This window comes from Colletotrichum graminicola (assembly GCF_000149035.1).
Source record: "Colletotrichum graminicola M1.001 genomic scaffold supercont1.18, whole genome shotgun sequence".
NCBI lineage: Eukaryota > Fungi > Ascomycota > Sordariomycetes > Glomerellales > Glomerellaceae > Colletotrichum > Colletotrichum graminicola.
The window spans coordinates 6,911-32,019 of NW_007361022.1; the positions used below are offsets into that span (position 1 = coordinate 6,911).

Here is a 25,109-nt window from a genome sequence, read left to right on the forward strand (position 1 = left end):
AGTACTTTTTTTTAACTATTTTATACTTATTAATAAATTATTAGTATAACTAGCTTAAGGCTTATTATATAGTATTTAGCTTTATAGTAATACTAAAAGCTTATATATTATTATTAGTAATATTTACTTTTAGTTAGTTTTTTATAACTTCTTAAAGCACTTTACTAATCTTACTTTTATAATAAAAACCTATATACTTTCTTTATTTATATACTAAGTTACTTTTTAGTATAATACTAATATATCTTATCTTATTATTATTAGTTATAAACTTATTTCTTATTATATTAAAATATATTTCTAACTAAAATAGAAATTCTTATAGTTTATTTTAGCTTTTTTTTTTATACTTTAAGGTAAGTAATCCTTTTAAAAGTATATTAGTATAAGGTTACTTAGTCTTTAGTTAGAGATTAGTAGTTATTTTTATTTCTTTTTATATATCTTTTATAAATATACTACTTTAAAAAGCCTTAATTTAATTAATTATCTTCTTTTTTTTTACTTTTTTTACTTCCTTTTTTAGAAGGGCCCTTAGCTTTTCCTCTAATAGCTTACCTAAGTTAATAGTATACTACTTATTTACTAGTATAAACTTAGTTATATTAAGTGTTAGTTATTTTATTATAGCGCTCCTTTATTACTAGGCTATAGTTTAAGATCTAATAAGTACTATTACTACTTTAGTAGTTAATATACCTAAAGATAAAAAGATATTAAAATATATTAAAGGTAAGGATAGTATTAAGTAAAGGAGTTAGTAATAGGTATAGTTAGGGTTTAATTATAATAATTATTCTAATATACCTCCTCTAACCCCTATCTTCTATAAAGTTTTCCCCTTTTGTTATTCCTTTAGTAACTAGTTTATCTAGTCCTAGTCCCACTCCAGTGCCCCCCTGGGGCCCCGCTCCGGGCACCCAACATCAGTGTCTAGATAGAAGGCGCACAGGGTCAAGAGGCAGGCTGGGAAGACAAAACCCTCCAGCTGCGTGACCATGTACTTGAGGGGATCGGCTCCGTTGTCCAGTAGAAACTCGACAGCCGCGCCGTCCGAGAAGTCAAAGGTCAGCAGGGCCGCCAATAGCGGTGTGATATAGTTTTATGAGCGGGCGTTGATATCGACGCCGGCCGCGAGCGCTGAGCAGCCAATACCGATCACAGCGTCTTTAGTGGTGAGCTGCGTTAGCAGGTTCAGGATCGTGAGTTCCTGCACAGAGTCGGAGCAGGTCAGGTCGGCGCCGTGGCCGATGAGCAGGATGGCCATGTCTGCATGGCCGAGGTAGCAGGACAACCAGAGAGGGGAACAACGCGGTGTCAACCCGTATGCTTCGGTGTCTGCGCTCAGAGTCTCCAGGAGCAGAGAAGCCATTCCCAGGTCGTTTCGACGAACTGTCAGCTGGAGAAGCGTCATGCCGAGCTTGGTTGGGCTGTTGACCATGTCCTTTTCCAGGGGCTCATTAACGAACTCATCTCGTGCTTTTGCCCCCATGATGCCAAGGCGAATACTAGACGTGTATATGTACTCTTGAACCATGGAGTTTTCGAGTTGGAGGCTGATTCGGTCTGGCCAGTCGATGTCATGTGGAATGAGGCGGGTGAGGGGAAACACAGCTGTGAGTTGGCGGTATCTCTGAGATTGGAGGAAAGCCGCAAACGATTCTAGGAACTCGCGCTTCCAAATGCGCAGGGCGATGAGTTTGGTCTGAGTGGTGAACCTCTCATACAGGGGAAACTGTGCGGCAGGGGTCATCCTGGTCGTCGGGTCAAAGGCCAGGGGCAACAAGAGGCTCTTGATATCCGTCACGGCTTGCATTTGGAACTCGGGATCTTGGAACGCTTCCAGAACCCGTTGTCGAATTGCAGGACCAACCTCGCGGCCTAATGCCTGGAGAATATTAATAGTCCCTAAAAGGGCCAGAGGATCTCCTGACTGAACTGCTATGGTCAGCCATTTCTCTACCACAAAGCCCATCTGGTTAGGATCGCAGATTAGGTAGCCGTTTAACATCAGAGCGGCGAGTTGCAGAGCACGGCTTCCTGCGTCGTCAGTACCGTCATCAACTCTTCGCTGAAAGTCTTTCATAACTTCTAGACGACATCGCCAAGGAAGAAGTCCCGGTCGAAGCGAAGTCTCAAAGGCAAGCTGACAGAAATCTTAGACTGGTATTCATCAAAACGATATAACGCATGTCTACCTACATTTGGCACTCTTGGCGAAATGAATTGGCTCTTGGCTGCTACTGCCTCAGCTTCTCCCATCGGAAAGTTTGGAAATACTGATCTAAAGGGGACCTTCACATCAGTATAAGCAGGAAGAAATGGGGAACAAGTCCAGTCTCTTAGCTGAAAACTTCAGCATCCTTTGTACTGCAATCGTGCAATATACCATCTTGACAGAGGTTGTATACTGCCCTCGTATCCCTCCTGTCTGATGGTTTTGCTGACAGGGTGCAGGATAAGATATCTTGGAGCAGGCTGGGTTTCCTTTCCTCCGGCGATGCACTCTTTGACGTACCAGGTGCTACTGCCAGAAAAATCAGCGTCTGTTGGCCAGAGGTCCCGTAGTTCCTTTCCCAATACCTTGGTCGTTTTTGTTGGCCCTCTGCGTAGTTACATCGGGCTGCTCCGCGAGTATGCTTAGCCCATCAACAGACTCGTCGCCTTCGTCTCGTTCACCATGCTTGCGTTTCCGAGCTCTAACGTCTGCAGGCGTTGTCCTGAGATCGGGACCTGGACTCGGCGACAGCCGCCTACTCTTGAATATGTGCGCAGCCACAAGTCCCAGACTGTAGAGATCCGTCTTGAAGAGCAAGCCCGAGTCCACCGGCAACCCCTGCTCGACCTCGGGCGCCATCCACCCCGGCGTTCCCACAGTGTGGGTAAAAACATAGCCCTGATTATAGTCTGAGAGAATGACAGAGCACCCAAAATCGCAGAGCTTTAGCATTACCGGAGCAATGCCCCACGGCTGCAGACTCTTGCGCTGCAGACTGTCACAGACTAGCAGGTTGTCGGGCTTGACGTCGCGGTGGACGATGCCGTTTTCATGAAGGAAAGCCAAGCCAGCGGCGAGGTCCATAACCATCAGCGCCTTGCTACGGAATTCAAGGCTGATGGACTGGACTTGAAGGTATTGTCTGAGGCTGCCGTGTTGGGCGCCTTCTAGCAGTATCTCAGGTAGAAAGCGGCCGCTCGTCGCTGTCCGAGTACTACCTACATCCGTAACTCCAGGCGGTGGCAGGTGAGAGGCCACGGTATACGACCTCGCACGAGATCTACTCGCTAGGGCTGCTGCCAGCGGAGATTGGCTTCTGGCAACCGATCAGCAAAATTACCGCGACGACGGCGCCGCGCCATGGGGGTCGCTCGGCTGAGGGTACAAAGAAGGCGGTTATTGAGAAGGCGTCGACGGATTTAGCGTGTTGGATGCGGGAGCAGTACGCGGCTATTACGCTGCGGTGCTTGAAGGCCGGGGACGGGCCACAACTGGGTGACAGGTTCGGCCATGAGCTGTCGGAGTTTTACTGGAATGTGATCATGGAGTTGGTGCTATTTGAGGAACGGGTGAAGGCTCTCAGATCACTTTAACTATGCCTAATTCGCGATTCACATGCATGTTCCTATAACAAGATATAGACCTAATGTACTAATATGCTAGGCCAGCTTCACTTGATACTCATCTCGGTTGCGGCGTTGCTCTATATTGCCATAGCGAATAGGGCTTAGCCTGAATTTCTTCTTCTTAACCTTGACTTCAAACAAGACTTCAGCTTGCGCCACCATGCTGTCTGTCGTTGGCGCTTACCTAGATCACCCTTAAGCTCAGGGTAAAGCAGCAACAGCTCAGGTTCCACGCCAAGAACGGGTTTGCACACTAAGATCCTGTGGGGTGTGACTATTGAGGTAAGCAGAGACCAATCTCACATATGCAAGGTTTTAACACCACATGGTTATTTATACCTAGCAGAAGGGAAAAACTCAATCAAACCCGGTCTTCTTTCGTCACCTCCAGCCGCATGATGGCCAAATCACCACACCCATCACCCTACACGCCCATATCATCACCAACAGCCCACGAACCACCAGATGGACGCGCTCGCTCCTCAGCCACAAAGTGGGATCCGGGACCGGACTCCACGACCTTCGCGCTCGTCCCCGCTGCGTCCTACAACACCCTCGTCCAGCTCCGGCCGCTTACCTCGCGCCTGCTGCGCGGCCGACGGCGGCTACGCCGGCTCCTCCTCCCGGCAGAGCCCGGCTCAGACGTCCTTCACGCCCTCCTCGCAAGACCCGCGGAGCTGAGCGATGGAAGCCCCCACCTCGCGCGCGCCTTTGCCGTCGTCGTGTTTGCCATCCTCACCAACCACGTGCGGCGTATGGTCCTCCCCGCCCTCGGGGTCGGCGGCTTCGGCGCGCCTATCACGGCCCTTAAGCTCGCGGCGGGCAGCCCGGCCATTTTCCTCAAGGAGGAGATGGAGACCGGCATTCTCGGTAGAAGCGCGGGGTGGGAGGGCGCGTCGAAGGTCATTGGGGACATCGTGGGCGGGTTCGCCGTGCGGGGCGCCGTGGCCGGCACTCCCCGTCGGTGGGACAGCGAAGCGGACAAGGCCATGGTTGTGACGGCCGTCGTCTACTGCGTCTGGGTCCTCGGGTGTGCAGAGTACGTCCACGCGAGGGCTGTCCACACCGTGGCTGTCAGCATTGCTTACGCCAAACTCATCCGCGGCGGGCCAACTTACCGACAGGCGCTGAGGGAGATCCTTCTCCCCTCAACCTCGTCCGGTGTCCTCAAGGTCCTCGGATCCCACTTAGAGCTGGCCTATTACGTCACATACGGACTCTTGCCACTCCTTTGCCTCGCGGCCCGGTCCGCCTTCAGGCCGGAGCCCAGGCGAGGTGGGCCGGGGCTGGCTCTTCTGGTTACCGGCTGGGCCTGGGGCACGGGATACGTGACGCGGTACTCAAACAAGTACTACATCGGTCTAGAGATGAGCGGGCTTCTGCTGGTTGTGTGGTGGGTCTTGGCGGCGGCGGCCGTCTTTGTATGGCGCGCTCTGCGGACTCGGTTTAAGGTCTACCTATGACGGTTTTAACCGCATCACGCAGCCGGGCTAGCTCCTCAGAGCAAAACCATGTTTATTACATAGGTACTGAGGTCGGCAAGTCCTCATCGGTCGCGTAAAAATCCTGGGAAGGATTGGGTGTGAGTGGGCGAGTTTGTCCCTGATACGCGAAGCGCTGGCCTTATGCCCCCCGTCTTGTCTTTCTCTCACGTCTCTCCCTTCCTCTCCCTCTCATCCTAGTCTATGAACCTCTCATCCTCACTGACGCCGCTAATATTCACCATAGGTTACGTCTACAACGCGCTCATCCTTCTCTCGTGCCTATTTGTGGCCTCTCACCTATGGACACTCCAAAAGAACTACCGCGCCGTCCTCCTCCCGGGGCTGCCCATCATCGTGATTCCCTATAACCCGGACAGCGTGAGTTAAACCACAATGAACCCCCCCGCCAGACCTCCCATCGTCTCCCGTTCTTTAAGCTAACGCTCGCGAGTGCCAAAGGCCATCTCCATGATCTTCTCCGTGCCCCTTCGGCCTGTCCTCCGGCGCGTCCTCCCTGCCCGCGTCTATAACGCCGTCCGTCTCCCTCGTTATCTTCGGCTGGGAGTTTCTCAACGAGACAGCCATACACGAACGCGTCGGTCCGGCCTTTGTCATCGTCACTACCGTCCGGAATCAGCTTATCTGCGCCGACCCGGCCATGGCCCAGTTCATCCTGGCGAAGCGCAACGACTTTATCCAGGGCGATGTCGTGAAGTTGATCATGGGGTTCGCGCGGGGCAACATCCAGACGGTGTACAAGACCACTCCAGCTCAATCTCCCAAAATTAGCATGGCCACGAGTATCAGAATACACCCCAAGGCCCAGCGTCTTCTTGAAACGTGCATGTTTTCTTATCCGAGTGAATTAAAAGAATATTACAAAGTTTCTATTGCCCAACTATGTAAATGTTTCCTTTTCGTTCTTCTTTCTTTTTTTCTTTTTCCGCTTTTTGGGGGCAGGGTGACCTCTGGGTATAAACCTCCATTCGGGCCGGTCCATACCGCTCCAGCTTCCCTCTAAAGAATAAAAGGAAGAAAGAAGAGGAATAAGAAAACCCATCCAGTTGACGCCGTCCTGTCCGTGCCGTGCCGTGCCATGCCATCGGTCGGTCGCTGTATGCCGCCCTCGCCAGGATGCCGTTTCCTCCTGGTCACCAGCTCCCCCCTTCCATTTGATAATATTAAACATTCCCTTTCCGTCCGCTGGACATACACGGCCCTCGCCATCCAGCCTTTGCTCAATAGCAAAAGCGGACCTTTCGCTCGTCCGTACCGCAGGCGTAAAATCAGCCCAGTCCCACGGCAAGGGCTCAGTCGTTGTGTTACAAAAAGGACGAATAGTCCTTGCGCGGTTTGCCTCTTTTGCTGGCATTTTCGTTTGCCGCAATGGGCAAACTGATATACAGTCCCGTCAGCCCTGTTGCTCCCATAAACCCTACGGGGTGTGAGGGTTGAAAATGATTCGTCGGCTTTTCCTCAGCCAGCCCGATTCCGCAGACTGCTCCCCCGGCTGAACCCTGGGAGCCATTTGTGCTTTTGCACTGGAGCGCCGCCGCTGCCGCCGTTGGTGCTCGTTGGAGTCGGCTCTGAAGAACGAGGCGTCGCGTTGGCCGTCGGCGTATGCGAAGCGGCGCGCGTTGCCGCCATGGGCGTTGTAGGCGTGGTGGCGGAAGCGGCCTGATCATTGAGGGGCGCTCCCTCGTCGAAGCTCCCAGACCGAGCAGGCCTTGGGTTTCGCATGATGGGAGGCGGCGTCGCACTTTCTCGGTCGTCGTCTGAAAGGTGAGACCGCTGGACCCACGACGGAACGCCCATCGTGCTGGCCTTTGCTGCCGCAGTTGGAGATGGCTCGGCCGCGGGAGATGCAGGCTCGGGCTGGACCGTTACGGGCCCGCCGCTAATGGACCTCCTGAAGAAGTTCAAACGGTGCCCACGCGAAGCCGTAGTAGACGAAGGTGGGTAGTGGCTGTCCTTGGATCGGGCACCGGATTTTGACTCTGTACGCTGTGGAGTGCTTGCGACCGACTCGGGCCGCTGAACCGCGTGTGCGTCGATGCTAGCTCGCCTAGATCCTGCCCTGGAGGGCGACTTGCGTAATTTTCCGTTGGCTGGAGGTTGTTTCGACACTGTCAGTCCTGTCGCACCGAGACTGGATCTTCGCTTCGGTGTGGGTGGTTGCTGAACAGCACCCGGGAAGAGGGCGTTGCTCGCCACATTCATGTCTTCCACATGATTACGGTACTGTGCTGCTGCTGCTGCTGCTGCTGCGACGCCAAGTACGTCAAACGTACCATCGCCAGAAGGCCCAACCGTGGTGTTGTGGTTCCACCCTCCGCCGGGCATAGGAATGCTGCTGAAAAGGTCGGGAGAATCATAGCTGTTCTCGTCAAAGTGCTTCGGGTCTTTGCCTTGCTGCATCCAAATGTCGAGACTTGAGTCGAGCGAGTGAACAGAATCCCCATCCGAGTCCCAGTCCACGTCGTGGCGGTGGGAAACCGTTGTTTCTCCTGCCGACCTCGGGCGAGGAATCAACGGCGCTCTGGTGTCGAAGTAAGTCCCTCTGGCCGGCTCTTGACGGCCTACGAAAGTAGAGCGGGGCGGCTGCTGCAACACCGGCGCGCCTCCTTGGTCCTCGCCATCGTCTTCCTTGGAAGTGCCGTCGGAACTGGACCGGTAGCTGCGCTGGTCGGACACACCTCGTTGGTTGGAGAGGGTGTCGTTTGACGTCTTGAACCTGCGAAGCGTCGGTGTGGAAACGGTGTCGGGCGTAGGAGGCAAGACTTGCTCACCCGGCCGTTGAACGGGCGTGTCGGTCATTACCCTACGCGGAGCCTCCCGCTTGGTGTCCTTGACATGCTTGTGCGACTGCTCTCTGCCAGCAAGGGGAGACTGGTCTTGGGCCAGCGCCCTATTCGGGTAGCCATGGTCGAGATTGGCCAGCTGTTGCAGAGGGGAGGTATGGTCGACGATGTCGCGGATCGACTGGAACTGACCTGGGCCAGGGGCACGCGAGAAGGAGCTAGATCGACTGTTTCGGCTTGACCTCGTCGACACTGTCGTTGGTGGTCTTCTATCCCTGGGCTGATCGCTGCCACGCGAAGGTTTAGGAGAACAGGGCGATTGGCCGATGTCCGGGCTCGGCTCGTTGACTCGGGCGAGAATCGCCCGGTCGACGTCGTCCTTCTCCCCATACACACTTGTGAAAGAACTCTCGCTGAGAACGCTGAGACTCGGGCTCGTCATGTCGTTAACGCGACGTGCGTCGGCGTCTTCGCCCTCGGTTGCGAGCATCGACAAGCTGAGAAGGCTCCCGCGCGAGCTGAGGTACACATTGCGCAAGTTCTCGGTGTTCTCGGTGTGATCCGACAAGAAGCTGGGCATGCGGTTCAGGGCCTTGGCGTCCGCCTCTCGCCGGGCCAGGTTCGCTTCCCTGGGTTTGGGCGTGGCGATGTCAAGTCGATGCTCAAGCGCTTCGAGAGCTCGTATCCCGGCTGCGTCGAAATGCCGCACCATCTCCCGCTCCTTGAGGAGCATTGCAACTTGAGCCTCGAGATTCACTATCATCTGGACCGCCTCTTGCACGGCCTTGTCTCGCTTCTCCAGCTCGTCCAACAGCCGGTCGTTCACGTCGTCCATCTGGGTTTTCTCAGTCTCGAGGGCGTCGATCCGCGCCTCCAGAGCCGTCTGTCGTTCGCGACGGTGGAAGAGCTCAAGCTTCAGGTCGAAGTTTTGTTTGTGCAGGGTGGAAACGGTCTGTCGGGAATGCTGTCAGCAAGGCACTTGGACCGAGATGGAATACGGGGGAAGACTCACGGCCTCCATCTCCTTCGCCCCCATGCCCGTCTTCTTTGGGGTCTCTCCATTACCTCCGCTCGACCTGGGTCGACGGCCGTCCACCGACTCGCCCTTCACGGAGGGGCTCTGCACGTGGCGTGCAGCTGATTCCATCTGTTGAGCTGATGTTGCGGCGGCGGCGGCCAGTCTCTCGGCTTCTTCCCTCCTTCTCTGTAGCTTATCTTGCAGGTAGCTGGACGTTGCGCTCGGGTTGCCGGGATAGGAGACGCCGCCTCGCGACAGGGCGGAGCTGGGACGGAGGGAAGTTGTGGAGGGCGTACACGAACTGTGATGGAATCTGTGTGCAGGGTGAGTGCTCGAGGGTCGTGAAGAGGTGGCGAAGTTGGAAGTCGAGCTGTTTGCGCTCCTTGTGGTTCGGGCCACAGTAGTACTTGTACTAGATCTTGAGGACGGGCGAGGATAGCCAGGAGAGGGACGGGACCTCTCGCGGCTGCGCGACTGATTCTCGGTAAGACTCTCCATTTTGTCTTTGGAAAAAAAGAAATGTTCAAGTGTAGTATGCAAACGAGGGTTATCGCCCGGCGGCGGCGTTGGTGGTACCTAGCAAGGAATCGGGATGATGCTTGCTGAGAAGCGTAGAAGCGTGGATGGCGATTGCGTCGGGCTAGCTAGCGCAGCTGGGGGGGGGGGGGGGGGTTCGAGCTTGTTGGAGTCGGGTAGTCGACCGGTATTACTACTAGACGGAGAGTACCAGAAGATCAGAAGATCCCTGATAGATAGCGCAGCTATGAAAAGCAATTACGGCTTTCGAGTCGTGATGGGTGGGTGCGGTGCGCCTTGAGGGTATATCAGAGACCGTTATTGCGATGGAACAGAACAGGCCAGGACCTGGTCGTCTGCACGTGGTACTAGACGAGACGAAACGACTGCGGGCGGCGGCATATGGTAGATCGATGGATAGACTGCTGGTAACGTAGAGGTCGAAGCTAGGATGCTTGGAGGCGCCAACGGATCCAAAGCGTTTGGACAATACGGCCGGGTTGCTTAGGGTTACGTCAAAGTATCGAGTAGAAATCCGCTGTCGCAACGTAGGATGATCGGCAGTAAAGGGCAGTTGGTCTATACCGCGATTGGGAGCCAGCCCGGCCAAATGCCACGGGATTTCCGTCGCGATGGCGCAGGAATGTCTCAATTGATGGCGGCGGCTGGTTATGCGGGATCGTCGCAACAGGTGAGGCGAACGAGGCAGAGATGGAAGAAGAAAAGCAATGCTGGGTATCTGGAAATGAAGTGGTCTGGTAAATGGAGCGATGGAAAATTATTGGTCTCAGTCTCTTTGGGTGTCGCACCGTCAACGACGTTGTTCGGCCTCGTCCAAGAGACGGGAATGGAATGGGCACGTCGGTGTTCGTATGTTCGAACAGTCCCCCTCTCTCTGTCAATTCTCCTTCTTGATTTCCCTCTTGCTTGTCGACTCAACCAACGGCTGGATGGAGCGAATTGCGTCGAACCTCGAAGGGGACCCTTCCGAGCTCGGGCGGGGAGAGTGTTGAGGGTTGGCGACTAGTTGGAACAGGGGTTATCGTGGGGTTCGGCCAATCGGAGGGCAGAGACGCGAAGAGAGGGATGGGATTCGTCTGACGGTCGAGATGACAGGCGGTGATGCGTCGACTGGGCACCGGGTGGGAGCGAGTCGAGTGGTGTGAGGGACGTCGTCAAGAAGGCGAGGAGAAGGAGAGAGGAGGACGGAGCAGAAGACGGTACATTCCTCCGAACAGAATCCAAGAGTCGGAACTCGGACTGAGAAGGAGCAAAGGGTTATCCCATGAGACGAAACGCGGCGACGACGAGCGTAGCTGCAGGGGCGTTAAGGACGTGGATATCGAGGTGGATGGATGTGGATGTGGACGTGGATGTGGATATGCAGGTGAGAAGAGGGGGATGCAGTTCCCAGAGTGGAGAATAAGTGACCGACAGGCGGTTGGCTGGCGTTGGTGCGATGTGCACAAGTGGGAAGGGCTAGTTTTGGCCAGACGAGTTGGCGCAACAAGTTCGTTTTCTCCTTGATTGAAGAAACAACACGAAAAGAATCATGTTGCAGGTGATGAAAATGATGATATGATGCAGTGGCTTAAGTAAGGGGAGGCGTGAGCGAGTCATGAGAAAGGTATGAGTGGGTGAGTGAGTGAGTGAGTGAGTGAGTGATGAGAGACGTGAATTGGTGAAGGTGGAATCCAAGGTGAGATGAGGGATGAGGGATGAGGGATGAGAGATGAGAGATGAGAGATGAGAGATGAGAGATGAGAGATGAGAGATGAGAGATGAGAGATGAGAGATGAGAGACGCTGTTGCTAGGTATTGAGGCTGGAAGCAAGAGTGAGGCATCACACCTGCCAATCCAAATCAATCGAGCAAGGCCGACCGAAGAAAGAAAGAGGTCACTTGTTGTTTTTCTCCCCTTCTACGCCATTGCCGTCATCTCACTCCATCTCCCACTTACACACTATTATGCAACTGCTCATCCACCCACTCACTCATCCAAGGCCTCAGATACGCATGTATTCATTACCCTATCCTCTCACTCATCGTCTCTCACTCACTAGAACCGGCCACGCCACCTACAGGAACAGGAATAGCAGCACCCAACGTCGGAGATTAGACTTCGCGCCTGTCGCTGTTGGAGGCCCCGGCCGGCACCCGCCCATCGCTGTAGCTCATGTTTAGCGGCACTTGGAAAGAGTAGCATTCTTCTCCTTGGCATACACCATGTACCATGTAGTCTCCGTCACTTCAACAGCTTTCCCGGTTGCAGACGCGTTGCATTGATCGGCATAGCCAGCCCGTTTTGCCTTCTCCTTCAGGTTGAGGGTGACAGTGAGAGGGTGGCAGTGAGAGAGGCCAGGCCTTGCTTGGGCAGCGACAGAACCATCTTTTTTTCCCGTCTGGTCGTCTTGGTTGGATTTTACGACTGAGAGAGGCCGAGCAGTACATCCGCCTTTCAGTTTCCCCCCATGCCTCCCTCGCCTCAGGCCAGCCAAGCCATTGTCGCCATGGTTTTCTGGAATCCTGCCCATGTCGACCATGGTTATATATATGGTCATGGCACAAACACCGGCCGCAGAAGTTCATGTCCGGGCTATCGGTTTGAGGCTCAGCCATTTTGTCTGGCGGTTCTGATTTTGGCGTCAGCGCTAACAATCTCGATTTGGTCTACCTACTCTGAGTCGGCTCCCTTTTTTCTCTTCCTTTTTCCTGCATCGTTATGCAATGCGGAAACTGTGCACACATACACGTTATGCAGGGGAAGCAGGGATACAGGGTGACATATGCCATCCCTGCGCCTGTCCTCTGCATGCTTCTCGTCTCCATTGTCCAATGACAAGCCTTTCCAGTGTGATGGGAACCAGACCGGCCCCGGTCCCCGGCAGTAGGCTGACTCTGCCGTGCGCGCCTCCCAGGGGTGCCACCACACCCACAGGAAGGGGGAGGAGGCAAAGATACTTTTATTAGGAGGAGAGGAAAGGAAGGGCGAACATTGCTTTGCGGGGACGAAGAGAGGTTGAGACTCATGAAACTTATCCGTACAAATACTGGCAATTACCAGCAAAGTCCGAGGAAGATAAGTAGGTAAATAACAAGAGAGCGTTGCACAGAACCAAGCCGTTACGCCACATCTATCAATAAACATCACTGCAATCCTGGCCATGGTCACAGTCGGTTCCCTCGGCCGTCACCGTCAAAGCGTTCGTTCGGTCGGTTCTGTCGCTTCCCGTCCATAGACCGCACCCAACGTTGCATTTCCCATGCCCAACACGGATATTGCCAGGTTTCTTCCCATCCTGTTGACGGATACTCAGTACAGAGTAAAAATACCAGACCTCGCAGAGCACTCGAACGGGAACCCCGTTGATGCCCGCCCAGAGCTACCTTTTTGACTTTGCGCCCTTTCTTAATGCCGGCTTACCCCCCTGTTCCGCGGTAGCCCATCCGTCCAGCTGTCTCGCAAACCTAGGTACACCACGGCGTCGTTCGTCCAACATTTCCGTACCTTGCCGGCATCTGCTGGCCGCTCTCCCTTTCTTTGTGTCTCTACGGATACTCCCACGTCTTTCGTGTTCCCAGGTATATATACCCGAGACACTGGGGGTGCTGGTGCTCTAAAGATCGAACAGAGGCGATGAAAGGAACATGGAGGCAAAAAGCACCCCACTCCAGTCGCGTCGTCGCCAACGCGGGCCCGATATGCGACCAACCTGGTCTCGATGCCGACGGCCGGCCTCCACACACCCGCACGAACATCATCCATCGGCTGTCCCGTCCAACGTGGCCTGAGGGGGTTCCCCCGCCCGCGAATCTGGCCGGCATGGGCCTCTCGCCAGCTCTTTTTCCCCCTTTGCCCTGGAGCCTGTGCGCTCGACAGGGTACATGGTGGCTAACATGTCCAATTCGAGTTCCTCCTACAGAGAGAGTACTGTGCCATCATGACTCTCAACCCCCTCCCCCCATCCCCTCTGATCGGCGCCGTCCGGTGAACTTACCCTCGTGGACCACGCAGAACCGGCCATGACTTGTGACGAGAAGACGATCCCGCATGCAGGAAGCCACGCCGGCTTGAAGGCTTGCTCACTTGGCAGCGGGTAGAAAGCTCATACGCGGGGGAGGCAGCTCGGCGGTCCGCCCCGTGCTGGCGTGGCCACTTTTGCCTCTGCTGGAAGCCTGAAGATTTGACTACCATCTGTCACCGGTAGGATGTGGCTCAGACTAATGCAGTCCCACGTCCCCCGCGGGAACCGACTCTTGGCAACACGCCAGAACGGGGGCACGAGAAGGTCAAGATCAGCCTTCGGTCTGTGGTCTCAATGTTCCTTTCCTCGTGTGCCCGAGGCTCCCTCAACTTGCAGCGTCACCACTGGCCATCTGTCTATCCGTCCGTCCATTAACATACTCTGTTGTGGCCTGCGTCCCCTACTTTCGCTTGCCCTTTTTTTCTTTTCTTTTTTTCGGCAAGGGTACAAGACAAACATGAGCGCGACGCCAGATCTGTGCCCCCTCCTCTTTTCCAACGTTCCCGGCTTGGTTTTGTCGGCCCATTGAGTGTGTTCGCTGAGATGCGAGTTGCCGCTATCAGGTCCGTACAAGACAAGACAGCGCCAGTCTTCTCACTCTTGGGCTTTTCGCCAGGGGGGGCGCGCATGTTGGACAGTGTCACGCCCGACTGGGGGGGGAAGGGGTTTGGTTCGACCCAAGTCTACAAAGTAGATGGCTCCCTTAATCTCCGATGCAAGCACTTAAATGTCAACAACCAAGGATATCGTCGCCTTCTAGCGAGCCCCTCATCTAAGATTGAGAACTTGGTCCCTTGTCTCCTGGACGCCCGGCCTAAGCGTCGTGAGCAGAGCGGTGATGCTCCTGGCTTCGCTCTCCGCTACCCTTAATTCGACCACCTTTGAAGCTCAACTGCGCATGCCACACTCATGTCTCTGCGGAAGAGCCTGTGTCTTTAAGCGAATAACTACCGGGCACTGAGAATTGACGCCTGAATGGTGATTGTTTACACGGGCTTGTAGTATCGTGTTCATCGAGTTTCCCCGAACTTCACGCTATACAAAAGGAAGCACGACATGGCTCACCAGGCACTGACTGCATCAGGGCTTAGACAGTATAGTCTACATGGCTTTACAGCATCATGCTAGTCGAGTCTTCCCGAGCTCTACGCTATACAAACGGAAGAATGACATGGCTCGCCTGCCCCCCTCCCAGATGCACGATATGCCGCCCCTTGTTCAGAGAGTGATTCTTCCCAAAGTTGTTCACCGCGAGGCTCTCTCCGCTGACGACGACCCTCACGCTCTCGCCGGCCTCGAACTCGACGCCCAGCGCCCATATCCCAATGTCCAGCCTCACCACCTCGCCCGGCGGGACCTTGTCCTCCCTCTCGTGCGGGTGGAACGGCCAGTGCGGGTGCATGCTCCGCGCCTCGTCGACGGCGCGGTGCGACGCCCGCAGGATCCCCACGGGGCCCTTGTACAGCACCACCTCCGTCTCCTGCTCCCGCTTGAACTCGTCGAACGTCTTGACGGGGATGCCCTTCCACGGCACGTTGAGGTTCTTCATCTGCGCGCCGTCCCTGTCCAGCTTCTGGATCATGACGTACACGTCCATGTCGTCGTGGTCCGCGCACGACATGTACAGCACGGCCTTGGGGAGCCCCATGACGCGCGTCGTCTCGGCGAAGGTGTGCGTGAAGCCGACGCTCCCGCCCGCCTCCGAGTCGTAGCTGACCGTCGCCGCCTCCGCGGGCGCCGCGCCGCCGGGGGCGAGGCTCCCGTCGGGGCTCAGGTAGTACTCCCTGTACTGCGTCCGGGCCGGCGGGAAGTCCTCTTCGACAATGTTCTCGATTGCCTGCGGCACCTTGTTCCCGAACCGCAGCAGCGCCATCCGCACCTTGGGCGTCTTCTCCCAGCCGTTGTCGACGCCCTTGAGGAAGTGATCAAAGAAGGAGAACAGCTCCTCCTTGGCCTGCGGGTTCCCCCAGAGGTCGTACCACTCCTGCCAGGGGTGCCAACGCAGCCACTTGTCGGACGAGTCGACCTCGAGCCAGCCGCGGATGGCGCCCATGCCATGCATCGTGTTGGTCCACGTGCCCGTGATGTACGTCGGGACGTTGATCTTCTTCATGTCGGGCCTCTTGTCGTTCCACCACGCGTTCGCGAGCGGGTGCTGCTTGAACATCTCGCGGAAGCTCTCCATGCCGTTGCGCCCCTTGAGCATGTGCTTGACGATGAGCTCGTCGAACATGTCGCCGGCGTAGATGCCGCCGCGCGCGAACTGCTCGCGGTACAGGTCGCCGCAGCCCTCCCAGGGGGCGATGGCCTTCAGGCTCGGCGGGCGGAGCGCGGCGATGAACCACTGCGCGATGGCGAGGTGCGAGTTGCCCGCGAGTCCGACGCGGCCGTCGCACCAGCCCATCCGCGCGACGGCCTCGATGGTATCGTAGCCGTCCTCGGCCTCGACCGAACCCAGGATGACCATCGTGCCGCCGCTGTCGAACACGCCGCGCGTGTCGACGTTGACGATGGCGTAGCCGCGGGGCACCCAGTCCGCCGGGTCGGGCGCCTCGAACTTCTCCAGCCCGGAGAGCGTCTGCGACGGGACCCCCAGCTGCCACGGCGTCATGTAGTCCAGGGACGACAGGCCGTTGAACTTCTTGCCGAAGGGGGACCAGCAGATGATGGCCGGCACCTTCTCGTCCGTGTTGGGGGGCCGCAGGACGTCGGCGTAGAGGACGGTCCCATCCCTGGTGGTGATGGCGACGTCGTGGTCTATCTGTATGTCGCAGGGCAACGGGCGAGCGTCTTTATGGGGATGCTTCCAGCCCTTTGACAGGACTTCGGTCCGAGGGTTGAGGCCGGTGTAGCCATCGCGTCCGACTATCGGTGGGCTCAGCGGCTCAACCGGAATGTGCGAATCCAGGCTCTGAGTAGTTGACATTATAGGAAAGTCTGAAATGGAGTCCGCTTCTAAGTTACTCAATAGCCGATGGAGGTTGAGAACGAGCGGGTAGAAAGAACCGATCGATGACGAGCAATCGACATCGCGAGGACATCATCTCAGACAAGGAAGCTCTTTTATGGCAACACTCTTTAAGCGGCTCATCCGGAGTTGTATACCCGCACCTCGCTCGAGGTGCACATCAACCTAAAGAACGACAGCCGTTTCGACAAAGTTTGAACCTTGTTCCGAGGTCTGGGGAAGAGGGAGAGGTCCACCAACTCCCGAGTCAACGAGAACCGTTCACACGCCCACCGTTCCCGAGCCGATGTTCTGTATGCCTAAGCTCTCGGGTGGTCCGAAAAGTGCCCGGTTGCCACATGGTAGTGGTAAGGAAAAGCGGCCATCCTTCTTGTCACCCGAGTGCCAGGTTGGCGTTGCATCCCCCCACCCCGATTCCGAGCCGAGCCGATGCGGGGGTGGAGGAGAGGTGTTCGACTGAACGGCTTGAAGCTATGGAGCTCACGTTAGGAACCCGTTCGGGATACAGGTTGGATCATCCCAAATCGGAAACCATGGCGCTGAGCTTCAGTATTGCGGATCGTCATGATCATCGGACAATGACATGCAAAGTCGATGAGTATCAAATATAAACCCGTATCAACGATCCGCCCAGTACCAGCTCTTCGTTACTGCATCTGAAAGTCTATCAGTAATACTCACTAATATAGAACTCGTTTTATTGCTCTCGTTGACATTATCAATCTTGTTTCACAATGGTCATTGCTAATGATTACGCAACCGCTTCGGCCACCGTCACGATCCCAGTTGGCAAGAAGACCGAGGCCGCCTCTGTCGCGCCTCGTGTACCCAAGCCAGCCGGCCCGAACAAGCTCTTTGTCCAGCCCGGCGTAAGCTACGGTGACTTCCGCGATGACATCGTGAGGGACGGATATGCTGTCGTCAAGGGCGCAGTTCCAAGAGAGCGGGCGGATCAGTACGCCCAAGAGATGATGTCGTTCCTAGAGAATTTGTGAGTCATGCATCTTCCGAGTCGTTTCCCTCCCCAGCTTTCCCAGAACACGAACGCTGACTATGAACAGCGCCGGAGGTCTCGGCTTCAAACGAGACGACCCCAGCACCGTCAAGGAGTCCAACCTCCCCATCATCAGCGAGAAGGGAATGTGCTTCGGCTACGGCATCGCCCACGAGAACTTCACCTGGGCCATCCGCCAGGAGCCCGGAGTCGTCGGGGCGTTTGAAAAGGTCTACGACACCGAGGACTTGATCGTTTCCTTCGACGCCGTCAACATGGCCTTCCCCAACCGCACCGACGTCGCGCCCAACAAGCCGTGGCCGCACCAGGACCAGGACCCGGAGAAGCCCGGCTTCCGCTGCCTCCAGGGGCTGGTCAACCTCCTCCCCAACGGCGACCGCGACGGCGGCCTCATCGTGTGCAAGGGCGCGCACCGCCTCTCCGAGGAGTTCCACGAGGCCTTCCGCGACGGGCCCGACAAGATCTGGTCCTGGACCAAGGAGTGGTACGGCTTCACGGACGCCGGCATGAAGTGGCTGGCCGACAAGGGCTGCGAGTGGACCAAGATCAACGCCGAGCCCGGCGACCTCCTGCTCTGGGACAGCCGCACGCCGCACTACAACCTGAGCCCGGAGGGCGGCTCGCCGCGCTTCTGCGCCTACACGTGCTACATGCCCGTCGCCGACGCCACTCAGGAGGATCTGGTCCGCAAGAAGGCGGCGTTCGACAACCTGCAGAGCACGACGCACTGGCCCAACGCTACGCACGTCGGCGGCATCCCGGTCCTGCGGAACGGCGAGCCGTGCCCTTATAACATAGGCAAGCCGAGGCAGGCCCCGGAGCTGACCGAGAGAGGCTTCCTGCTCACCGGTATTCCTTACATTCAGAGCGTGCCTATTGAATCGTCTTGAGGTCTTCACGGAGACATGCGGAGTGGATATTGATGTTGGATGAGCCACGAAAACCGTCACGACGGTGAAGGTGCTAGTTACAGAGTCTTTTTAGTATGATGAAAATACCATATCTATATCAATCACAACTTGAAGAACATAAAGTGTGACAGTGCGTTTGCCTTGGCTTGAAGCATAATGGAAGACCCGTCGTGTTTACTCCCAAGGTCAACCAAGACTTGTCATGCAAAGGCTTGAAAAGCTACCATATCACTATGGAGGTACACCCACCGATTGCTTTCACAAGCGTTTCCTGATCAGCACGGAGATGATGGGGGAGACGAGTGCTGTTTGTACTCGAGGTGTATTGAAGCAAACCAATCAAAATACCAGAGCGAGAAGTAACGGGCGAGCTCACAATCAGGATCATAGGGAGCAGAAGTTTTAATAGCAATCCAGCATATATATATGTTGGAATAGAATTTCCGCCGATTTGTACGCATGAGTCAGTCACCACAGAAGTCTATGAAACTGGCCACTTTCTAGCCAGCTGGACCATTAGACTTGGAGAATCCATGCCTTTTACAACCCCTTTAGTTTGATGCATTAACCCATCTAGAGTCCTCCTAACAATATATTACATCTCCGTAGTGCGACGCATATTTACTGAGCAATCTCCGGCCACAGATTCTTCGTAGCCCACATCCTAATACGAGCGCCAAAGTAATACACCGGAAAGGCTATGGCCCCAAGAACCCCGGAAATGATTGCGAATATTCCCATTGCGCCATCATACCCAATCAAGTTAATTAGCGGGATAGTCGAGTAGCTGAGTCCGAACGAGATGAAGCCGCGGCCGGCGCAGAGCACCAGGAGGAGCGGCCCGGCCTTACTCGGGAAGCTGTCGACGACGTACGTGATGCCAACGAGATTGGCCCCCATGAACGAAAAGAAGCCAAGGTTGTATGGGGCTACGATGGTCATCCAATGCCAGAGGTCAGGGTACGCACCCGCCTGTCCGAAAAAGACGCACGATAGGATGGCCGATAGGACCGGCACGCTTAGAATGATGAGTCGGTACTCGGGCTGCAGGAACAGATTATTAGCACCGTACTTGTTTATCCAAGGTGGTCGTCGACTTGAAAAAAGAAGAAGAGAAACGCCAACATACCTGAAATGTGCCGTTTCTCCATTTGCTAAGTGCCCGTACCACCATGTCGGAACCATACCCGAGAAGCGGCACGAAAAGAACGCAGTCCAAAACCTGCACCAGCTGTACATAACCGAGCCAGCTGTATTGGAAGAGATACGGAGGAGACATCAAAATAGTGGCGAACGTGGAGGCCTGGTAGACATAGATACCCAGGAATGCCCCATTCACCAAGAGCATCCACACGATGCTTGGCAAGCAGAGCGACTGGGCCGTCTCCTTGTAGAAGGCGACTGCTTGGCTCCAGTCTGGCCTGAAGTGGAATATCCTTAAGTCGTGGCGCCATGTCCGCGGCCCAAAAACTTGGGGTTTCGGAATGTGGGTTTCCCGGGTCAGCACCTTAACCACCATCTCTGTGTCGCCGTTGATGTTGACGTTGCCGTTTTGATCAAGTCTCGGGTGGACGACACCCTCTGGAAACCAAGATGATCAGCTTTTTGTGGCCTCGATGCTGCGTCGAGTTGGAGAAGTGAAGGTAACTCACTGTCCGCACCCCTCGGCCGGTCGAACTTGGTCTCGACGACGAAAAAGAAGGCCAAGACAAGAACTGCGGCGTTGATGAACGTCGCGATGAGGTACCACCACTTGATGCCCCACGCAGGAACAATAGAGGCCGTGGCGACGAACATGGCGGCCGTTCCCACGGTTTGGACCCCGACGAACCACGACAGCTTGGCGCTCCTCTCATGGAGGAAGTGCATCTCCTCGATGATGAGCGGAGCCAAGGCCTCACTCTGACCGGCGGCGAGGCTGTAGATGTTGCGACCGGCGATATGACTACTCAACGAACCGGAAAAGGCACACCACAGGCCCGACGCCACGAGGAGAACGAGTGACGCCAGGAAGACGGGACGTCTTCCCAGGACGACGCTGAGCGGCATTAAGAACAGATTGCCGATGGCCATGAACAGCGTCGGGAACGTAAGGAGGTCCGTGGCTCGCGATGCATCTTCTGGCGGATACTCTTTCAGGACGGACGGGAAGACGGTGCCCAAGCCGGTGGGGACGAGCACGGCGATGGCCGAGTAGGCGCCGACAATGAAGATGAAGAGGTATTTGTGCCATGTTGGTAGGTTGAGAGGATCTGATGAACAAACAGGTGTCTTAGTATACGGCTGAATGTATCCGACGAAGACGGGGCACCATACCTTTGGGGTCCGGGCTTGGGGTTGGAATCAAGACCACCGAGCCGCCTCGAAGCAACTGCACAGTCCCATGAGCCTGGTGCTCCTCTAAGACGACTTCCGCATCTCTTGACTCGGCAGTCTCTGCACGGGGCCGCGCGTCATTCTTGACATGGACAAGATTCGACATAGTCGGCAACGATACCCACGATTTTGCCCAAGTCGTCCAAAAGAGTGATAGGAGAGGCGGAGAAAACAGAGTTGGCGGACTCGGTCTCATCTTCAAAGCACAGCACAGACCCAAGCGGATATATTCCTTGTCATCACGCAAGGGCGACAGCTATCCACGACTGCTTACCTGTCCGTGCTATGTATAGAGAAGCCCATGTTGCTAACTTGCTGTAGCTCATTTAATTCAAGCCTTCACCCTCATGCGTTCTCTTTTCAAGTGGCGGCTCCGCAAATCGACGGTACTGGGCCGCAGCGCCGTGCTCTTGAGACCCGAGTGTCCAAGTAATGTTGTATGGTTATCACAGAGAGCCCAACATGAGGCCATCGGCCCGGCTCAGGCCGATCAACTCCCAATGTACTTCCCATGAGCCCGCCAGGAATCAAAAGTTGACGCCGTGATAGCAGCAAACGCGGGGGGTGTAGGGGTTGAGACTGATACTTTTCCACGATTGCCCCGAGTCTAATATCGATCCTTACGGACATAGGTCCCGGAACTAGATAAGTTCTACGTTAACCGCGCCAAACGACATACTGTATAACGGTCTTGGGAGGATCTACGGATACTAGGATACCGTATAAGGATCTACGCGGATACAATGCCTGATTCGAGCGTGCTCCACGTTCTGGCATGATCCATCGCACCAGCGGAATGAGGGGCCGGTGGCATACTCCGAGTTCCAGGGTCAACCGCCCAGCTCAGCAACATCCGAAACGAAAGCTAGTCTCGCCTTGGCTTGTGTGCCGCGTTATCCGTTTCGGCACATGCTGTGCAACCGTGTCTCATAACCAGCCGACGTTCTCTCTTCGGCTTCCGAACGAGGTCTGCCGACTAGCTCGACTGACTGGCGGAGAAAAAGAAAGCGGTCGCCGCACGCCAGCCGCAGACACTCGGAAAGACGCATACGGGAGTCGGCAATGACATCGCACGGCAGCTCTGTAAGTGTACCCACCCCGACCGGTTCCCAGGCCGGGCCAGAAGCCGCCTCAGCAGCCAAGAAGCGACGCATCAACTTCGCCTGCAACTACTGCCGCAACCGCAAGACGCGCTGCGACGAGCAGAAGCCCTCGTGTAGGGCCTGCATCGTCGCCGGCATCGAATGTATTACCACCGACCGCCGGAGACCCGGCATCCAGGTCCAGCGCCGCGAGACCAAGCGCCGCATGTCGCGGACCTCAACGTCGTCTCTGACTCAATCGTTGGCAGCGGATAATGCTTCTCCCCGCTCCCCGCGAGGCACCGAGGCCGTCGAGCCGGCCGCTGCCCCAGCTGCGAGATCGTCGCCGTGGGAGATCCGCCGCGACGACGGCGACAGAGGGCCCGCGGCGCCCGCAAGGGAACCGGTACGCGTCGTCCATGAACCCGAAGCGAAGCCGTCGCAGTCGCCACCGGCCAAGTACCAAGGCAAGTTACCCGTGGTACGAGCAAGCCGCGGTAGCAACTCGGTCGAGATTCTGGGTGATTGGTTGGATCTCGCAGCCCGTCGGCTTGGCATCCTACAGAGATGCGGCCTGCCATCGAGCGCGGCCAAGCCTCCGCCCAACCAAATCCGAGTCCTTCTTTCCTCCGATCCCCTCCCGTTCCCATGCAAAGATGCTGCCCATCAACTCGCTTCGAGTTACCTCGACGGCGTGAACATAGTCTACCCTCTCGTGAACCGAGATCGATTCCGTCAAGACCTCGACGCGGCGCTGGGGAACGGCCCGACAAGCTTCGCCGAAGCCCGGGGCGTGGCGGCCCTGTCGACGGTCTACCTGGTCTTGGCCGTCGGGTTCGCTTCCGAGGCCCTGTCGGAGCTGCCGCCGGATGCGAGGGACTATCTATCGTACTGCAAGACTCTCCTCGGCCATCTCGTCGTCAGCAACAACGTCGACAATGCGAGGGCGATAGTGCTGCTGGCGCTGTGCCTCCACGGCTACGACGACTGCGCCGCCGCCTGGAACACGCTCGGCGTCGGGGTGTCCATGGCGGTGTCGCTGGGGCTGCACAAACCCCGGACCTGTCGGGGCTCCGGCCGCGACCGGCCAGACAGGACAGACGACTTCGTCGACGAAGAAGAGAGGAGGAGGTTCTGGCTCGCCATCTACGCGTTTGAAAAGCTTTTGGCCTTTGAGATGGGCCGCCTCTCCACCATCGACGACGACGAGGACTGCTACGCCCCTCGCGTCGCCATGCCCACGGGCAACAACGGCACGGCGTCGAAAGAGAAGGCTTTCTCCGTGACGGTAGACCTTGCCAGGATCCTCAGCGAGATTGGCCGCAAAGCCGTCATCATAAGCCGGAAGGAAGACGGACTTGGCGACGGTCTCGTGCAGTCCGTCATTGCCGAGAAGGTACAGACGCTTGGGGAGACGCAATTGTTGCTGACGAGATGGGGCGAGTCGGTACCCGAGGAACTGAGGTATGGAATCATATCTGGCTGCTCAAGCACTGGCTCCCAAAGCAACCCAAGACTCTGCAGCATCAGGGAACGACTAACCGCATACCCAATAGACCGATATCAGACATGTTGATTGGTTCGAAAGTATGTCCCTTTGCATCTTTCGTATCCATGCACTACAACAACGCGTAGGTAACTCTGCCAAGGAAGAAGAAGAAGAGGGAAAACGCCAAAGTCCTCCACTAAGATAACGTGCTCGCTCTCCCAGGCTCATCATACTCTCCCGCAACAGCCTCCTCATCAGCGAAGAAGTCATCACCATCAGCGCCGACATCTTGGCCAAAGGGAAGCCGTGGGACTACATACTGCGAAACGGCCAGTCCATAGCGGCGAACTCGGCCCGCAAAGTCCTGAGGATCTTCGTCGAAGCCGTGGACTGCAGGTCCAACACGATATTGCCAAACCTACTGGCCCCGCTGCACGCGCTTTCGGCGCTGGCCATGCATGTCGTTACGCACCCAGGCTCCCGCATCTCAACGATGGATCTTCAAGTGAGTTTGACCGCGCGATCGTGGGTCCGACCCTGCTGTTTGGAAAGAATCAGTCAGAGCTCACCGCAGAGTTCCCGCAGTTGATCCAGACTTGCTCCGACTCTCTGAGAGAGATGTACGCCAGAATCCGGGGTGACGATATGCTCAACCTCTTGCTCCAGAAGCTCGACATGCTCCTCCAAAAAGGGACACAGCCGCCGCCCGGATCCGACAGCCAACGCGTGAACGCGATAACCGCGCACACCCCGAGGTCGGAACCCGGCTCGTGGCATCCTGCGGGGGAGACGCCAGCCCAGCGGGCGGCGGAAGCGCCCTGGGCCGGCAGCGGAGAGAACCGGCCTCGAGAAGACGGTTCCCACATGGCCCAACCCACGATGCCCTTCTTCGGCCAGGGGCATGTCGCCGCCGGAAGAAACGACGCGGGCTTCGACTCGTTCGGAGCGATGCCGATGGTCGGGGATGAGTGGTCTCCGAGCCTTTCGGACGGAATCGGCTGGGACTGGGCATCCTTTTCCCAACTATTGACGGAGCAGTATCACATGCGGGTTCCCCCATAGTCGTCGACACGGCCGTTCAGAAACTTCCACACACTTGGGGGCCGTTGCACTCTTTTCAACTGTGTGGGGGTGTGTTTGATTATTGAGCGTTGTTTATACCGTTTACCATCGATGTACAAAGGCTATCGACAACAACTTGTCAGACCATCCATGTTGGTCTTACACGCCAAGTCGCAAATGACCCAATCCGGTACACATAATGAGCAGACGTCTGCCGAGACCAGCGAGTTATGTATCGACGAGTGAGAGACGATACGCCATGAGATAGTATAATCGTTGCAAATAGAGATGAAGGAGGCTAGTTCGAAGTGGTTCGGTTTCCATACTCTTTCTCCATGCACTCAAACTTTCCTATAAATCAAAAGTTCACGATTTGGTCCGCGTGGGAGTAAGGGCTGTTGGCACCTCTCTCGGGGTTTCGTAACTAGTTAAGAATAACTTGATATTACATCACCAACAGCGGAGATGCCACGGCTCCGCGCAAGTGGGTGTTGGTTGATTATCCTGTGTCGTGATTATAGAGCAAGTTGGTATGGGGCTCAAAACACCACTCATATGTATCTATCTACGCTTGTGCGAGCTCGCCTACGCCTATCGATTTCAGCTTTGCAGATGTCTGAGGGCTACACGTGGACAAGCTGCATATACAGAGCGAACCTGTAGCAAGCGGATAGAGTCACAGGGACAAGGGGGCAAGGCAACCGGTCAGGATATCCTGAAATTCTTCCTCGGGCCAAA

At 55.8% G+C, this 25,109-nt stretch overlaps 8 protein-coding genes across 8 annotated transcripts; 3 read left to right on the forward strand and 5 right to left on the reverse strand.

The window, feature by feature from the left end:
* Positions 1-1,102: 1,102 nt before the first annotated feature.
* Positions 1,103-1,753, reverse strand: GLRG_05289 (uncharacterized protein; the record flags this gene model as incomplete). The annotated part of the gene is made up of 1 exon (XM_008095974.1): positions 1,103-1,753. One exon carries the CDS (start codon positions 1,751-1,753, stop codon positions 1,103-1,105), a length of 651 nt encoding a protein of 216 aa, XP_008094165.1.
* Positions 1,754-2,539: 786 nt separating this feature from the next.
* On the reverse strand, positions 2,540-3,088 carry GLRG_05290 (uncharacterized protein; the record flags this gene model as incomplete). Its single annotated transcript, XM_008095975.1, has 1 exon — positions 2,540-3,088. One exon carries the CDS (start codon positions 3,086-3,088, stop codon positions 2,540-2,542), a length of 549 nt encoding a protein of 182 aa, XP_008094166.1.
* Positions 3,089-4,022: 934 nt separating this feature from the next.
* GLRG_05291 (uncharacterized protein) lies at positions 4,023-5,087 on the forward strand (the record flags this gene model as incomplete). The annotated part of the gene is made up of 1 exon (XM_008095976.1): positions 4,023-5,087. One exon carries the CDS (start codon positions 4,023-4,025, stop codon positions 5,085-5,087), a length of 1,065 nt encoding a protein of 354 aa, XP_008094167.1.
* A 1,497-nt stretch (positions 5,088-6,584) lies between these two features.
* GLRG_05292 (uncharacterized protein) lies at positions 6,585-9,056 on the reverse strand (the record flags this gene model as incomplete). Its single annotated transcript, XM_008095977.1, has 2 exons — positions 6,585-8,861; positions 8,922-9,056. The coding sequence occupies 2 exons, from the start codon at positions 9,054-9,056 to the stop codon at positions 6,585-6,587; spliced, it is 2,412 nt and encodes an 803-aa protein (XP_008094168.1).
* A 5,562-nt stretch (positions 9,057-14,618) lies between these two features.
* On the reverse strand, positions 14,619-16,394 carry GLRG_05293 (X-Pro dipeptidyl-peptidase C-terminal non-catalytic domain-containing protein; the record flags this gene model as incomplete). Its single annotated transcript, XM_008095978.1, has 1 exon — positions 14,619-16,394. One exon carries the CDS (start codon positions 16,392-16,394, stop codon positions 14,619-14,621), a length of 1,776 nt encoding a protein of 591 aa, XP_008094169.1.
* Positions 16,395-17,170: 776 nt separating this feature from the next.
* Positions 17,171-18,341, forward strand: GLRG_05294 (uncharacterized protein; the record flags this gene model as incomplete). The annotated part of the gene is made up of 2 exons (XM_008095979.1): positions 17,171-17,427; positions 17,498-18,341. The coding sequence occupies 2 exons, from the start codon at positions 17,171-17,173 to the stop codon at positions 18,339-18,341; spliced, it is 1,101 nt and encodes a 366-aa protein (XP_008094170.1).
* A 642-nt stretch (positions 18,342-18,983) lies between these two features.
* Positions 18,984-20,844, reverse strand: GLRG_05295 (major facilitator superfamily transporter; the record flags this gene model as incomplete). Its single annotated transcript, XM_008095980.1, has 4 exons — positions 18,984-19,406; positions 19,492-19,943; positions 20,015-20,614; positions 20,679-20,844. The coding sequence occupies 4 exons, from the start codon at positions 20,842-20,844 to the stop codon at positions 18,984-18,986; spliced, it is 1,641 nt and encodes a 546-aa protein (XP_008094171.1).
* A 956-nt stretch (positions 20,845-21,800) lies between these two features.
* On the forward strand, positions 21,801-24,371 carry GLRG_05296 (fungal specific transcription factor domain-containing protein; the record flags this gene model as incomplete). The annotated part of the gene is made up of 4 exons (XM_008095981.1): positions 21,801-23,284; positions 23,377-23,451; positions 23,532-23,814; positions 23,868-24,371. The coding sequence occupies 4 exons, from the start codon at positions 21,801-21,803 to the stop codon at positions 24,369-24,371; spliced, it is 2,346 nt and encodes a 781-aa protein (XP_008094172.1).
* Positions 24,372-25,109: the final 738 nt, after the last annotated feature.